Source organism: Scardinius erythrophthalmus, assembly GCF_964197995.2.
Source record: "Scardinius erythrophthalmus genome assembly, chromosome: 13".
NCBI classification, from domain to species: Eukaryota; Metazoa; Chordata; class Actinopteri; order Cypriniformes; family Leuciscidae; genus Scardinius; species Scardinius erythrophthalmus.
In genome coordinates this window covers 2236103-2253602 of record NC_138233.1, presented here as the reverse complement: position 1 = coordinate 2253602, position 17500 = coordinate 2236103, and the positions used below count along the sequence as shown (strand labels likewise).

The following is a 17500-nucleotide window of genomic DNA, read 5'->3' as shown; positions in this document are numbered from 1 at the left end:
CTCATTGTGGTACACGTTTCATCCAGTGATCATCTCACATATTAATGTGGTTTGTGTTGGGCTGTACCTGCTGCTGAAATCTCTCCATCAGCTGCTGGTATTTGATGCTCATCTCAACACAGGTCTGCTCTTTATGACACACTCGCACTGACAGAGCCTCCATCTCCACCTGAAGAGCCTGCTGACGCTCTCGAGACACCAGCAGCTCACGCTGGAGCACTGCTGCAACACACACACACACACACACACACACACACACGCACACACGCGCACACACACACGCAAACAAACACACGCACACGCACGCGCACACAAACACACACACACACGCGCATGCACAACACACACACACACACACACACACACACACACACACTCTCGCACTGCATTACTGAATTAGTTTTTTTATTGCAAATTTTAACAAACTTAAGATACAAAACCAGACAAACTTTCAGACAATAAACTAGTTATAATTCAACAGTCAACAAGAAAAATAATATAAAGTAGCCTAATTTGTATAGGCTATTGAAAATTATTTGTCAATAGATATAAAAGAAAGGGAAAAAAATAATTATATTATGAAAGAATATTAAACATGACACAAATTCTAGATGTTTTTATAGCTTTCTTATTTACAGACACATTGAAATTCTATTTACCGGTAAGTACAAATTCAATTCTTGTTTGAGATGTCACTTTTTGTATATTTACAAATCATAAAACTTTCCAATAAATAAAAGGAGGTTAAAACAAAATAATTGCTTGTCATTAATATAAAACCCCAAAAGAGTGTGTCTGTAAGCTAGGGAAACATCACAGAACACATTTTGGACATTAACACTCCTCCAGAAACACGAACACTCCCAAATCATGTGACCCACACTTTCAGAAGAAACTGCACAAAAATAATCAATGTTACTTCTAAATTTCTGCAGAAAAAGCTTGACAGGATAAAATCTGTAGATATTTTTTTGATTTTTATTTGTTAAGAAAATTTTCGGAGCGAGTGACCAAACAAACGACCACTTAATCACATCAAAAATGTTGTTCCAATAAGAGGTTAAAAAATAAAGACCTAATTTTGTAATTGGACTTTTGTACAAAGAAACAAACAGAACCAAACGGAAATCATTGAGCCACTATTATTACTGAATTACTGATCAGAGATCAGCTTACCAACTAACCCTTCTAGTCATTTTAGTTGAAGCATTTCAAGCACAGATGCAGAGAATGAGAAATTGTGCAAAGTAAAAAGTTTAATAATGCAAATAAACAAATAATTCTGACAAAATGGTAACACTTATAAATACTTCATTGTCCCCATTGACTTCCATAGTAAGAAAAAATAAATTACTACACTATTACAGTCAATGGGGACCAACAACTGTTCATCAAAATATCTTTTGTGTTCAGCAGAACAAATAAACTCAAACAGGTTTGCGTAAATGATGAGAGAATTGTCCTTTGGTGAACTATCTCTTTTATTATTATTATTACTAACAAAGATTATTAAATACTGTAACAAATGTTTTTGCTCATTATTAGTTAATGCATGAAAGTTAACAAATGGGACCTTATTGTAAAGTGTTAACAACAAAAATATACGCGTAGAGCAGAATAAGTCAAATAAATTACAGAATTGTAGCAAATAATACATTTAAAAGAAAAGGAATGTGGTTGTTGTTAGCATTGTCAGGCTTCTTGAGTTTAGCTGATCTACATAATCTAAAGTTGTTTTCCATCTCTGAATCTGATCATGTGGACTCTCACCTTTCTCCTGAGACAGGCGGATGCATTTGGCCGTGAGATACTGAATCTGACCGTAATGTTCATCTCTGTCGACTCTGAAAAACCTCCTCATAACCTCCAGTGTGTTCTGGTCTCTCAGTCCTTCACTGCGGCTCTGAACACGATGATGGATCTCTCTCGCTTCGGGGGAAGAAAACACTCTTTCTTTCTCTACAAATATTCAAATGCACACACACACACACACGAAACCTGGCAGGAATGTGCCCCACTCATATAGCTAATGTATAGAGTTGCAAGCAACAATTAAGAGTCAAGCTTTAAAAAGGCACGGAGAGTTAAAGGCATTTTTAGATTATTTTAGTAAAAATGCCAGAAAAATCACAAATACAATCACTTGTAATTTGACTAAATTGCTTATAACTTTTGGACAGGTGGCGCTGTTACTAAATTGGTGTTGTGTGGTGTTGACAATAGGTGACATATAAAGTGTGTTTCATCAATTAATGTAATTAATAAATAGCTATTAGTATTTTTTTAAATTTCATTATAAATTGTGACCAAAAGTTGGCGCTGTTCTGAAACTTTTTGATTTCCTTCAGCATTTTATGGTAAAATTCAAAATGCCCAAAATACTATGTATGTTATGGGATAACTGGGTATCATTTGTCTCAGTATGGCACACTGAATTAAAAGTTTATGTTTTTTGGGCAAACCATTCATTAGTTATAAGCAGAAAATAGCCATTTTTCATGTCTCCTGACCAGTAGGTGGCGCTGTGCCGAAACTCTGCATGTAGCCTCAGGTCATGCTAGTGATGACATGTACCAAGACTCACCTCAATTCGCTTAAGCGTTTCAGAGATATAGCCTCGTGTTCAATTTGACGTGCTCTTCGGCAAATTTGTTTGCACGTTATTCGAGAACGGTTGGGTCTATCGAAAAGCTTTCAATTACTTTTTGTCGGCATGGTCTGATGAAGATCTGAGCCAATTTTGGTAAAAATCAGACAAACCGGCTAGGAGGAATTCAAAATGGTGGAAAATTCAAAATGGTGGAAAATGTTTCATGGTGGAAATCTTTTACGGTTCAAAAGTTATTAGCATAAACGTAAGTGCAATTTTGGACAGTGGGTGGCGCTAGAGGGATTGAGTTAGAGACTCCAAATTTGATGTGGCTAATGTTCAGACTGTCCTCTATCAGTGTGCCAAATTTCACAACTTTCTACCATACGGTTCCTTGTGCTGCCATAGACTCAAGAAGAAAATGTAGTTTCTGTGCATTGTGGCATTATTTTCATAACCACTAAATAGTCATTACAGTGATAGAAGCAAATATAAATATATAATTTTAAATATATATACATTAACATGCTCCTACATTAATAAGAATCTAATCACTGAGAATAATGACAACTACAAAACTACAAAGTAAAACATCCCGCTACAGAAATCAGAGTTTGGAGTGAAATTCTTAATTTTTTGTATGCGTAATTATTTTCCCCCTTTAGGTTAGTGACCCAAACATGTATTCACACAAATGTGAGTTATTCATGAAATGTGAGGTAAATCTGGCAGGTGTTTGTGTAACGCAGACGTGTTTCAGCGACTCTCCCTCATTCCACACTGACAGAAGAGAAACCCTGCCTGAGGACATGCAAGTTCTTATATATTATATTATGTGTGTCTTCTGGTGATCCTTTGATTACATTGATGAAACTAATGATGGGGTCAGTGAAAGAGGTAAAATCTGAACAGGAACAGAGAACAAAGGTCAAAGGTCGTGTACAACAAATGTAAAATTCTTCTTTTTTTTTTTCAAAAATGGCATTTATTTAAAAAAGAACAGGAGGGGGAAAAAGTCACAATGTTACTTGTGCCGTTTCTGCACAGTAAGATATAAAATAACAGAATATCTCCTTAAAGCGTTAAAGTCAACATAAAACCGCATCGACAAAACATTCTACACTGATTTTGTGAACAGGATGAAAAAAAGTACAGATTTTATAGGAAAAACATGATTTTCATGCATCTGTCAATATTTAGATTTAGCTCTTTTTGGCGTTCATGAAGTGTTTTTCAGATTAGTGGAAAGAAAACATCCAAAACACACTTTTAAGTGTTTATTTTAATGCACTTTATCTATTTGCGTCTGTAGATTTCTATTACAGTTCATATCTTTAAAAGTTTTGTTGTCCACTTCAGCAGAACTTATAAATACCAAAACTTACAGTTTTATTCCCGTCTATATTCTTAAGGTTTTTACTGAAGGGTTTGTTCATATATATCATACGCCTGATTTTATGCAATATTTATTCCAATTTTTTATTTTTTTATTTATGGAGTTTTAAAAACAGAAATCCAAAATGCCTTTTATAAAAACCTTCAAACAAGATCAAACAAGAATTTTGAACCTGGGTTTATCTGATGTTCAGGTTTATGTTCTGGAGATGTATGCAAATCAGTGCAGATAATGCCTCATTTGCATATTTATACATACATTTCAGATTTTTTTTTTTTTTTTTGCAATTCTTAATGTAATCAATCATCTGGGGAAGTATGGTGATATCTGTTAATGTTTTTTTCCTATTCACTTGGGGTGTTTTGCCTTAAAAAGCATTACATTTTGATTAAAGATTATGAAGGCCAACTTGTTTTTATTGAATTTTAATTTTTTTCACGGATAAATCACTGCCAATCAGAGCAGAAATGTGTCATTTGAGTCCATGTTGACTTTAAACACTTGCTCAGAAACACAACTGCGTCTTGAATAGTTTCGGAGAGATGCATGATCTTGTCTTTCTTTTTTAATGTACACCTTAAAAGATGTTTATGAGCTAGTCTACATGCTTTTAAATCAAACATGATCTGAATTTCATAGTTAGCTGATAAACAGTTCCTTTCTTGTTGCTTTTTCCAAAGAAACATGCCTGGGAAATCTCCCGATGCCAAGCGCAAAACAAAAACACACAAACTAACAGAATCATCCGAGTCAACATGAACACGACGAGCTTCATTCTACAATCTCATGTTTAATGCGCTATCAAAGAGAAAACAAGAGCGACACAGGAACAAATAAATAAGTTGTGAATAAAAAAGAAAGCTGGTAACAGAAAAGACACCGGAGTCGTAAAGCTGCTGAACAACATCAAATGCTCGATGTCACCAGTGTTCGTTCGACCACCTGAACTCAGTCGTGCATGACATGAAAAAATAAAAAATAAAATGTCAGAAGGATCTAAAATGAAGAAAATTATTGCACTGATTTCCTGCATCTATCATGGGCGGCGGTTATAAATAAGATGTCAGCGTAACAGACAGTGCCGTGACAGTGAGACGGACGGCTTCACCACTGCTGCCAGCTGAAGTCGTCGTTCGACCCGAACACCAGGAAGAAGCCCAGGATGGTGGCGAAGATGACGATGTTCCCCGTCAGGACGAGCGCACACGCGCCCCACTCGATCTGCACACACACACACACACACACACACACACCATTAGTCCACGCTTTCACACTCAAGACCTGGACTCGTTTACAGAGAACTGATATTGTGTTTATCACTATCCGACATGTAAACTGGCCAACCATACGTATGAAGTTATGCATTATTTTAGGATTTTATCACCTCGATTTCCTGAGACAGGAAAATGTATATTAGACTAATATATATATATATATATACACACACTACCGTTCAAAAGTTTGGGGTCAGTAAGATTTTTAATGTTTTTAAAAGAAGTCTCTTCTGCTCACCAAGGCTGCATTTATTTGATAAAAAACAATAAAAAAAACAGTAATACAGTGAAATATTATGACAATTTAAAATGACTGTTTTCTATTTTAATATATTTTAAAGTGTAATTTATTCCTGTGATCAAAGCTGAATGTTCAGCATCATTACTCCAGTCTTCAGTGTCACATGATCCTTCAGAAATCACTCTAATATGAGGATCTGATGATCAAGAAACATTTATGATTATTATCAGTGTTGAAAACAGTTGTGTACATTTTTATTTCAGGATGCTATGATGAATAGAAAGTTCAAAAGAAAAGCATTTATCTGAAATCTAAAGCTTTTGTAACATTAAACACTATCGTTCAAAAGTTTGGGGTCAGTGAGAGTTTTATTTTTGGGGGAAAGAAATAAAATAAATCAATACTTTTATTCATCAAGGATGAGTTAAACTGATCAAAAGTGACAGTAAAGACATTTATAATGTTAGAAAATATTCTATTTTAAATAAATGCTGTTCTTTTGAACTTTCTATTCATCAGAATTTTGAAAAAAAATTGGTACACAACTGTTTTCAACACTGATAATAATCATAAATGTTTCTTGATCATCAGATCCTCATATTAGAGTGATTTCTGAAGGATCATGTGACACTGAAGACTGGAGTAATGATGCTGAACATTCAGCTTTGAACACAGGAATAAATTACACTTTACTGTATATTCACATAGAGAACAGCTGATTTACACTATAATAATATTTCAGTATTTTTACTGTATTTTAATCAAATAAATGCAGCCTTGATGGGCAGAAGAGACTTCTTTTAAAAACATAAAAAATCTCACTGACCCCAAACTTTTGAACAGTAGTGTATATTATATTAGACTACATCAATTTATTTGACTTAAATGGACATTTCGTAATTCTTCAAGAACTGCCTCTGCAAGATTATTGGTTGCACTTTTAAATTGTGTATTTGATTTGATTTCTGAGCCTCTAACGGAGCATCTTCCCAGTGGGACTGTTGGACTGATTCATGTCAGGCCAACAATTCAATAAACCATGAGTAAATGTTAAGTGACTTGCATCGTGGAGACAACAGCGTCTTTGTTTTGCTCTATTTCGCCAAAAGAAGATTTGTATAGGTATTTATTTTTTATTTTCATCAAGGTATTTCATTAATGAATGATTCTGCGTGTTTGAACAAATTGGGTGAGTCAATGATTCAACGACTCACTCATTAAGACAGTGATTTGCCGCCACCTACTGGCAGTTTGTGTTTCACATTTAAAAAAAATCTATTTTTTTCAATCATTTCATATTTATAGATTCCAAATTGTATATTTAAAACAGTAATCTCACAACATTATTTATGCAATTGTAATTTAAGTGCAAGTGCTGCTTAAAAAATATAAATGCAGACAAAAAGGTGAGATCAAAAAAATTATATTACGACAGATTTTGATGTTTTAAAAATAAAACGAGGATTGATTGCACTGATTAAATTTTTTTTAAAGATACTTTAAATGGTAAATTAAAACCGCCGGTAAGTGTCAGCGAGTGAGTCATTGAGATTCAACCGATTCATTCAAACGGCTGATTCATTCCGGAACGAAGTGAGTGAGTCACTGAATCATTGATTCATCCGATTCGTTCGTTCAGTGCTGAAACACAGGGACACTAAACAGAGCTCAGTCTTCGTTTGGAACGGTTTTCATTAAGGAAATAGAGCAAAATCAAGCGATATTGTGTCTAAAATGTAAGTCACTTAATATTAACCTCTTGTTTACTGAACTGAGCTGTAAAATCAATATCACATTTGTAATAAAGCTGATGGGGAAAAACATGACACTCTTCATGTTATATTGATTAACCATATTAAACTATATAAATATAAAAGACAGAGGTACTATTGCCCCTGATCTTGAAGATTGGAAGCATTATAAATGCATTTTAATAGAGAGGATCATGCAGTGAGAGAGTGTGAGTGTACATGGGAGAGAGTCTGTGTGTGTGTGTGTGTACCTGCGTGAAGTTGGCCCCCCACCCAACGCAAAACGTCGTCAAACTATGCTCAATCGTTTGTGCTCCGTTTGTGCTGGTTTGTGCTGTAAAAATTTTCGTTTGTGCTGTTTCGGTTTTTTAGATATTAAAATGATATTTTTAGGTCATTCTGAGGTCACTCAGCCCCCCATATGTTCCAAATTCACCCAAAATAGTCTCGTTCGTTTGTGCTTCGTTTGTGCTGGTTTGTGCCGGTAAAATTTTCGTTTGTGCTGCGTTGGGTTTTAAAATATCAGAAATTGAATTATAGACGATGACGTCACCAGCCCCCCCACATGCTCCAAATTCACCCAAAATAGTTTCGTTAGTTTGTGCTTCGGTTGTGCTGTTTTGTGCCGGTACAATTTTCGTTTGTGCTGCATCGGGCTTTAAAATATTAGACAGTGAATGAAAGCGAATTATAGACGGTGACTTCACCAGCCCATTAAATGACTTCAACCAGCCTGCATCTTCATGAACGCACCACAGAGAAATGCACATTTCATACATAAGCAGAGAGCAGTCTGTTTTCTTTCGTTTTGAATTGTTCTGTTTAAAAGTAGACATGTCTGTGATGCAAGTAGGTCTAGGCGCTGAGTTTCGGTTCATTTATGAGACCAACTGCAGTTCAGGCGCCGGCGCCTCTATGTCCTGATTATCTGTTGTCTGATATAGGCCTATTAACATTTTATTTTGCCTATTAAATCCTGGCATTTGGTAGATGAAACAATGATTAAAATTAAGATAAAATTAATACAAAACGAATTTCACCTTAAAGAAAGGCTTTGTGCTTTCTGTTTGAGGTCTCTGTGAAAGTTTTAAAGCAGTCTTTTAGTGTCGTTTTCAGAGTGGTCAGTCCGTAACGAAGTTCTCCGTCCGTTACATTGTTTTTTCCTCATAAATGCAAACACGAAAAATTAAATAAAATGAATAATTTATGTTCTGCGGAGAGACAACGCTTCTTCATCCGGTGGGTAGGCTAGTATTAGGCTACTTTTGGTTTGCGCAGAATTACTAAAAAAAAAATGTAACGCACATGCTATTTCCCTCATATTAAATATAAAACGCATGAGTAGACTGATATTTTTTAATGTCTGGACTCCTTTATTAAGGGAGAAGCCTATGGATATATAACAGACAGTTTCAATATATTGGTATTAATTTATTCTGATAATTTATACTTCAAGTTTTGACTTGCAAATGTCACGTCCATAACGCTGGAATTGACCAATTTTAAAGAATTTATCCTCAACTGTTTTTGTGGTGTAAGTCTATGTATTTTATAATGTTAACTTCAAATAATAGTTATATGAAGATGTGGTAGCATTGGATCTGGACTCAGGAGTTGGAAGGGGTGTGTCGCGATTCTGCCTTCTCACACCGCAACACAGGTCCGTGGATGGAGCGTCGGGATTTTGGTTTCATATTGCATATTGTTACACAGCCCTAGTCGTTTGTTTTAGAAATGTTAAGTTCTACTTCTGTAGTTATTTTGGTGAAAGTAACTGGAGTAGCTAATGCATTACAATTCTGAGACGGCCTTTATTGTAAGGTACTCTAAATAATTTCCTTTAAATAAAAGTAACAAAGTAATCTATAATGTATTACAGTTTGGAAGTGCTGCTGATATTGTGAAAAATGATTAGCCTATAAATAGATTATATATATTCATATAATTAATATTTTAATATTAATATAATTCAAATTTAATATAATTCAAATGTAATTTATTCCTGTAATGTCAAAGCTGAATTTTCTGTATCATTACTCCAGTTTTTAACGTCACATTATTCTTTAGAAATCATAAGATGTTGATGTTGTGCTCAATTATTATTGGTGCTCACTGCTCATTTAAGAAAGGCTCTTATTTTGTATTGTATTTTGTATTATATTTTTTACATATTGCGTATGTTTTTTTTTTGTTTGTTTTTGTTTTTTATGTTTAATATTTTTTGTGGAAAATTTAATTTTTGATATTTTTTCCCCTTTTGATTAATTTAATCCGTTTCGGTCTTACCTTGTTACTTCAACTAGCTACTGTAAAAAAAATATATATGTATATTATATTATATTATATTATATTATATTATATTATATAATATATATTTTTTAAAGGCCGATGCAGCACAAACGAAAATTGTACCGGCACAAAACAGCACAAACGAAGCACAAACGAACGAGACTATTTTGGGTGAATTTGGAGCATGTGGGGGGGCTGGTGACGTCATCGTCTATAATTCAATTTCTGATATTTTAAAACCCGAAGCAGCACAAACGAAAATTTTACCGGCACAAACAGGCACAAACGAAGCACAAACGAATGAGACTATTTTGGGTGAATTTGGAACATATGGGGGGCTGAGTGACCTCAGTACGACCTAAAAATATCATTTTAATATCTAAAAAACCGAAGCAGCACAAACGAAACTTTTTACAGCACAAACCAGCACAAACGATTGAGCATAGTTTGACGACGTTTTGCGTTGGGTGGGGGGCCAACTTCACGCAGGTTGTGTGTGTGTGTGTGTGTTTGATGTTGACTTTAACAGGACGGTCTGGTATTTACCACAGCGAGTGAGTGTGTGTGTGTTTACCACAGCGGCGCGGGCGAAGATGACGGGCAGCCCGAAGGCCGACACGACGATCCCCGTGGTCAGGAAGATGGCCAGCTCTTTACAGGCATTACTAGCCGAGTCCGAGTCGTCCACCACACGCCGGGAGATGCAGTATGGGATCGGGGAGAGGATGTAGAAGAAGAGCAGGAACAGAGGCCAGTACGCACTGCACAGAAACACACACACAGATCACATGACCACACACACACACACACACACAGATCACATGACCGATCACACACACACACACACACACACACACACACACACACAGATCACATGACCGATCACACACACACACACACACACACACACACACACACACACACACACACACACAGAGAGAGAGTACGGGATCGGGGAGAGGATGTAGAAGAAAAGCAGGAACAGAGAAACACACACACAGATCACATGACAGATCACACACACTCACACACACACACAGAGTACGGGATCGGGGAGAGGATGAAGAAGAGCAGGACCAGTGCGCACTGCACAGAAACACACATGCATGCATACAGCAGATCACATGACCACACACACACACTCACTTGTAGACGGGCAGCGCGCAGCCCAGCATGAGGAACATGAGGCCGATCGCTCCTCCGAACGACAGGCTGATGAGAGCTGAGGAACAGCAGATTTACACACACACACATCAGTGCTGACACACCTGTCAATCACAACTAACACTAAATACTTCAATATATGTGTATATATATTTACTGTACACACACTCTCCCTCCCTCCCTCACACACTCACATATACAAACTCTCAAACATACACACACATTCTGACACACACACTCTCTCTCTCTGACACATATATACACACACACTCTCTCTCACACACACTAACACACAAACTCACACTCTCTCTCTCTCTCTCTCTCTCTCTCTCTCTCACACACACACATATATATATATATATATACACACACATACATTACACACACACACACACACACACACACACACACACACACACACACACACACAATGTGTGTATTTTAATAAAGAATATTTTCAACTTTATATGACTCTAGGAAGTAGAGCACACATATATTGATAAAGTGTGTATGTGTGTGTGTGTTCGGAGTGGTTTCTATAGAACTGATGTTTAGTTTCGATGGAGGATGTAAATCTGCGGCCGCTAATGGACATCAAACCTCTTCCGCGTCATCACCACACACCGCAAACACACTCACACACACACATTAATGTGCTCACCTTTAATCCCCGCCATTATGTAGATTCATAAACACACAACTGAACAGTCTGAACAAATAAAGCTGCAGAAACTCCTCGCGCTTCTGATGCTCTGCACCGCTAGCGCTGCCCTCCACACTGCGCATGCGCCGGACTAGACCACTTCCGGTGACCGCAGAACAACAACACAAATCAAACATCAGATGAACATAAATATTAGTAAAAAATATATATTTATGGATAGACTTATTAAATAATAATATTTTCAAACAAATATCGATGCAATGTTAACAACATATTAATTTCCTACATGAATGCCTATCAGTAAATTGTTTTTTAAACACTTTTAATTTGAATAGTCGTAGAAAATTAAGATATCTTGTCACCGATTGATCAGCAACAGCTCTCAAACAGCTTATTATAACATAAATATGACAATGCTGAAGTATTAATTGTAATATATCAAACGAGTAATGCAGCACACCGGAAACAGCGTGTCACGGGTAAATGTGTCCGTCAGTGTATCGCGGGCGATGAAGGTTCCGCACTGAGATGGACGCGGTGAGATGCTACACTCTGGACTATTTTCCTGAAAACATTTTAATTGATATTTTATCTTATTTAAATGTACGAGAACTCGTGCGCAACTCCAGGTACAATATCGCGTCATGTCATACAATAACTGTGTTAGTTACACGTGAGTGCAATTCGGTTGGTGACAGTGTTTTGTTTTGTTTTGTTTTATCGCTTACCATGTTTTATATAATTAATTTATTGTAATGATGATCATGTAGAAACACCAGTTAGCGCTGATTTACTGTAACAACTGTGAGAGATCCTGTCGTTCAGTCACATTATAGACGGCGATCAGACACCGGAAGTCATCAAACACAAACAAACAATAGCGTGTGTGTGTGTGTGTGTGTGTGTGTGTGTGTGTGTGTATAGAGTGTGCAGGCGCTGGAAGCAGCTGGTGAAGGACCAGAGACTGTGGAGAGCTGTCGATCTGTCCACATGGAAAAGAGTGAGTTTCAACATCTTTATTGTCTTTATGCTCTTGTTTTGTTTTGTACTTTAGTTCAGGAGTTTCAGACTGAAGTGAGTCTCTCTCTCTCTCTCTCTCTCTCTCTCACTCACTCTCACTCACTCACTCACTCACTCACTCACTCACTCTCTCTCTCTCTCTCTCTCTCACTCACTCACTCACTCACTCACTCACTCACTCACTCACTCACACTCACACTCTCTCTCACACACTCACACTCTCTCTCACACACTCTCTCTCTCACACTCACTCAATTCAATTCCAATAGGCCTTATGCCCAGCTCCACTACTTCCTGAACTTCAGCCAGCTCCTTTGTTTCCTGTCTGTCATTATTGGTCAAACTGATTAATCCAGGTGTGTCTGATTATTGTTACTAAGGTCAGGCACACCTGGATTAATCAGTTTGTCCAATAATTGCAGACAGGAAACAAAGGAGCTGGCTGAAGTTCAGGAAGTAGTGGAGCTGGGCATAAGGCCTATTCAATTCAAAATGAGCTTTATTAGCATGACTGTGTAACACAATGTTGCCAAAGCATCAACATATATAAATAATAAAACAAATAAAACATATATGTATAGATCATGTCATATGTAGCATAGTAAATATAAATAAATAGATAAATAAACACAATCTATCCTAATAAATGAATAAGTACAGTGGGTCTCTCTAGAGAATTAGCTGACTCTGGCGTTGTGAATAGCTAACACATATTTAGCCGCGAGTGCAGCTGTACTATCATCTTCTCCCAGTAAGAAGAACATTTTCTCAGTGTCACTCAGTTCAGAGAACGATGGAATCAAGATTTCAAATCTGGGCAGAAAGGTTTCTCTTATACTGGAGTATCTGGAGCAGAAGAGCAGAAAGTGTTCCTCATCCTCGATGTGCTGTAGGTCACAGTGTCTACAGATCCTCTGCTCTCTCTCTGTCCACACACACACACACACACACACACACACACACACACACACTCCTCCTCGATGTGCTGTAGGTCACAGTGTCTACAGATCCTCTGCTCTCTCTCTGTCCACACACACACACACACACACACACACACACACACACACACACACTCCTCCTCGATGTGCTGTAGGTCACAGTGTCTACAGATCCTCTGCTCTCTCTCTGTCCACACACACACACACACACACACACACACACACACACACACTCCTCCTCGATGTGCTGTAGGTCACAGTGTCTACAGATCCTCTGCTCTCTCTCTGTCCACACACACACACACACACACACACACACACACACACACACACACTCCTCCTCGATGTGCTGTAGGTCACAGTGTCTACAGATCCTCTGCTCTCTCTCTGTCCACACACACACACACACACACACACACACACACACACACACACACTCCTCCTCGATGTGCTGTAGGTCACAGTGTCTACAGATCCTCTGCTCTCTCTCTGTCCACACACACACACACACACACACACACACACACACACTCCTCCTCGATGTGCTGTAGGTCACAGTGTCTACAGATCCTCTGCTCTCTCTCTGTCCACACACACACACACACACACACACACACACACACACACACTCCTCCTCGATGTGCTGTAGGTCACAGTGTCTACAGATCCTCTGCTCTCTCTCTGTCCACACACACACACACACACACACACACACACACACACACACACACACACTCCTCCTCGATGTGCTGTAGGTCACAGTGTCTACAGATCCTCTGCTCTCTCTCTGTCCACACACACACACACACACACACACACACACACACACACACTCCTCCTCGATGTGCTGTAGGTCACAGTGTCTACAGATCCTCTGCTCTCTCTCTGTCCACACACACACACACACACACACACACACACACACACACACACACTCATCCTCGATGTGCTGTAGGTCACAGTGTCTACAGATCCTCTGCTCTCTCTCTGTCCACACACACACACACACACACACACACACACACACACACACACACACACACACACACACTCATCCTCGATGTGCTGTAGGTCACAGTGTCTACAGATCCTCTGCTCTCTCTCTGTCCACACACACACACACACACACACACACACACACACACACACACACACACACTCATCCTCGATGTGCTGTAGGTCACAGTGTCTACAGATCCTCTGCTCTCTCTCTGTCCACACACACACACACACACACACACTCCTCCTCGATGTGCTGTAGGTCACAGTGTCTACAGATCCTCTGCTCTCTCTCTGTCCACACACACACACACACACACACACACACACACACACTCCTCCTCGATGTGCTGTAGGTCAGTGTCTACAGATCCTCTGCTCTCTCTCTGTCCACACACACACACACACACACACACACTCACTCATCCTCGATGTGCTGTAGGTCACAGTGTCTACAGATCCTCTGCTCTCTCTCTGTCCACACACACACACACACACACACACACACACACACACACACACACACACTCATCCTCGATGTGCTGTAGGTCAGTGTCTACAGATCCTCTGCTCTCTCTCTGTCCACACACACACACACACACACACACACTCACTCATCCTCGATGTGCTGTAGGTCACAGTGTCTACAGATCCTCTGCTCTCTCTCTGTCCACACACACACACACACACACACACACACACACACACACACACACACTCATCCTCGATGTGCTGTAGGTCAGTGTCTACAGATCCTCTGCTCTCTCTCTGTCCACACACACACACACACACACACACACACACACACACACACACACTCATCCTCGATGTGCTGTAGGTCACAGTGTCTACAGATCCTCTGCTCTCTCTCTGTCCACACACACACACACACACACACACACACACACACACTCATCCTCGATGTGCTGTAGGTCAGTGTCTACAGATCCTCTGCTCTCTCTCTGTCCACACACACACACACACACACACACACTCACTCATCCTCGATGTGCTGTAGGTCACAGTGTCTACAGATCCTCTGCTCTCTCTCTGTCCACACACACACACACACACACACACACACACACACACACACACACACTCATCCTCGATGTGCTGTAGGTCAGTGTCTACAGATCCTCTGCTCTCTCTCTGTCCACACACACACACACACACACACACACACACACACACACACACACACACACACACTCATCCTCGATGTGCTGTAGGTCACAGTGTCTACAGATCCTCTGCTCTCTCTCTGTCCACACACACACACACACACACACACACACACACACACACACACACTCATCCTCGATGTGCTGTTGGTCACAGTGTCTACAGATCCTCTGCTCTCTCTCTGTCCACACACACACACACACACACACACACACACACACACACACACACACACACACACACACACACTCATCCTCGATGTGCTGTAGGTCACAGTGTCTACAGATCCTCTGCTCTCTCTCTGTCCACACACACACACACACACACACACACACACACACACACACTCATCCTCGATGTGCTGTAGGTCACAGTGTCTACAGATCCTCTGCTCTCTCTCTGTCCACACACACACACACACACACACACACACACACACACACACACACACACACACACACACACACATCCTCGATGTGCTGTAGGTCACAGTGTCTACAGATCCTCTGCTCTCTCTCTGTCCACACACACACACACACACACACACACACACACACTCACACACTCATCCTCGATGTGCTGTTGGTCACAGTGTCTACAGATCCTCTGCTCTCTCTCTGTCCACACACACACACACACACACACACTCCTCCTCGATGTGCTGTAGGTCACAGTGTCTACAGATCCTCTGCTCTCTCTCTGTCCACACACACACACACACTCCTCCTCGATGTGCTGTAGGTCACAGTGTCTACAGATCCTCTGCTCTCTCTCTGTCCACACACACACACACACTCCTCCTCGATGTGCTGTAGGTCACAGTGTCTACAGATCCTCTGCTCTCTCTCTGTCCACACACACACTCCTCCTCGATGTGCTGTTGGTCACAGTGTCTACAGATCCTCTGCTCTCTGTCTGTCCACACACACACACACACACACACACACACACACTCATCCTCGATGTGCTGTAGGTCACAGTGTCTACAGATCCTCTGCTCTCTGTCTGTCCACACACACACACACACACACACACACACACACACTCATCCTCGATGTGCTGTAGGTCACAGTGTCTACAGATCCTCTGCTCTCTCTCTGTCCACACACACACTCCTCCTCGATGTGCTGTAGGTCACAGTGTCTACAGATCCTCTGCTCTCTGTCTGTCCACACACACACACACACACACACACACACACACTCATCCTCGATGTGCTGTAGGTCACAGTGTCTACAGATCCTCTGCTCTCTCTCTGTCCACACACACACACACACACACACACACACACACACACTCCTCCTCGATGTGCTGTAGGTCACAGTGTCTACAGATCCTCTGCTCTCTCTCTGTCCACACACACACACACACACACACACACACACACTCCTCCTCGATGTGCTGTAGGTCACAGTGTCTACAGATCCTCTGCTCTCTCTCTGTCCACACACACACTCATCCTCGATGTGCTGTTGGTCACAGTGTCTACAGATCCTCTGCTCTCTCTCTGTCCACACACACACACACACACACACACACACACTCCTCCTCGATGTGCTGTAGGTCACAGTGTCTACAGATCCTCTGCTCTCTCTCTGTCCACACACACACACACACACTCATCCTCGATGTGCTGTTGGTCACAGTGTCTACAGATCCTCTGCTCTCTCTCTGTCCACACACACACACACACACACACACACACACACACACACACACACACACACACACACACTCATCCTCGATGTGCTGTAGATCACAGTGTCTACAGATCCTCTGCTCTCTCTCTGTCCACACACACACACACACACACACACACACACACACACTCATCCTCGATGTGCTGTAGGTCACAGTGTCTACAGATCCTCTGCTCTCTCTCTGTCCACACACACACACACACACACACACACACACACACACACACACACACACACACACACACACACACACACACTCATCCTCGATGTGCTGTAGATCACAGTGTCT

At 40.2% G+C, this 17500-nt stretch overlaps 2 protein-coding genes across 7 annotated transcripts in view; one reads left to right on the top strand and one right to left on the bottom strand.

The window, feature by feature from the left end:
* Nucleotides 1-3563: 3563 nt before the first annotated feature.
* On the bottom strand, nt 3564-12368 carry LOC308701222 (leptin receptor overlapping transcript-like 1). Of its 5 annotated transcripts, none has more exons than XM_081383410.1 (5): nt 12098-12368; nt 11367-11507; nt 10688-10763; nt 10116-10302; nt 3564-5207 (listed from the first exon to the last, which is right to left on the bottom strand). In XM_081383410.1, the coding sequence occupies exons 2-5, from the start codon at nt 11380-11382 to the stop codon at nt 5091-5093; spliced, it is 396 nt and encodes a 131-aa protein (XP_081239536.1). In that variant the 5' UTR covers nt 11383-11507; nt 12098-12368; the 3' UTR covers nt 3564-5090. The 5 variants fall into 5 exon arrangements, with proteins under 5 accessions (XP_081239536.1, XP_081239535.1, XP_081239538.1 ...); XM_081383409.1 differs by lacking the exon at nt 12098-12368 and adding an exon at nt 11830-12044; XM_081383412.1 differs by lacking the exon at nt 12098-12368 and adding an exon at nt 11656-11825.
* Nucleotides 11864-17500, top strand: part of LOC308701221 (F-box/LRR-repeat protein 12) — an 11640-nt gene continuing 6003 nt past the window's right edge. The window contains exons 1-2 of one of the 2 annotated variants that reach the window (XM_081383406.1): nt 11864-11998; nt 12294-12369. In XM_081383406.1, coding sequence (XP_081239532.1) covers nt 11898-11998; nt 12294-12369 — 177 coding nt within the window. In that variant the 5' untranslated portion in view covers nt 11864-11897. Of the gene's footprint in view, nt 12043-12293; nt 12370-17500 lie in introns of both variants that reach the window. The other variant, XM_081383407.1, reaches the window with a different exon arrangement.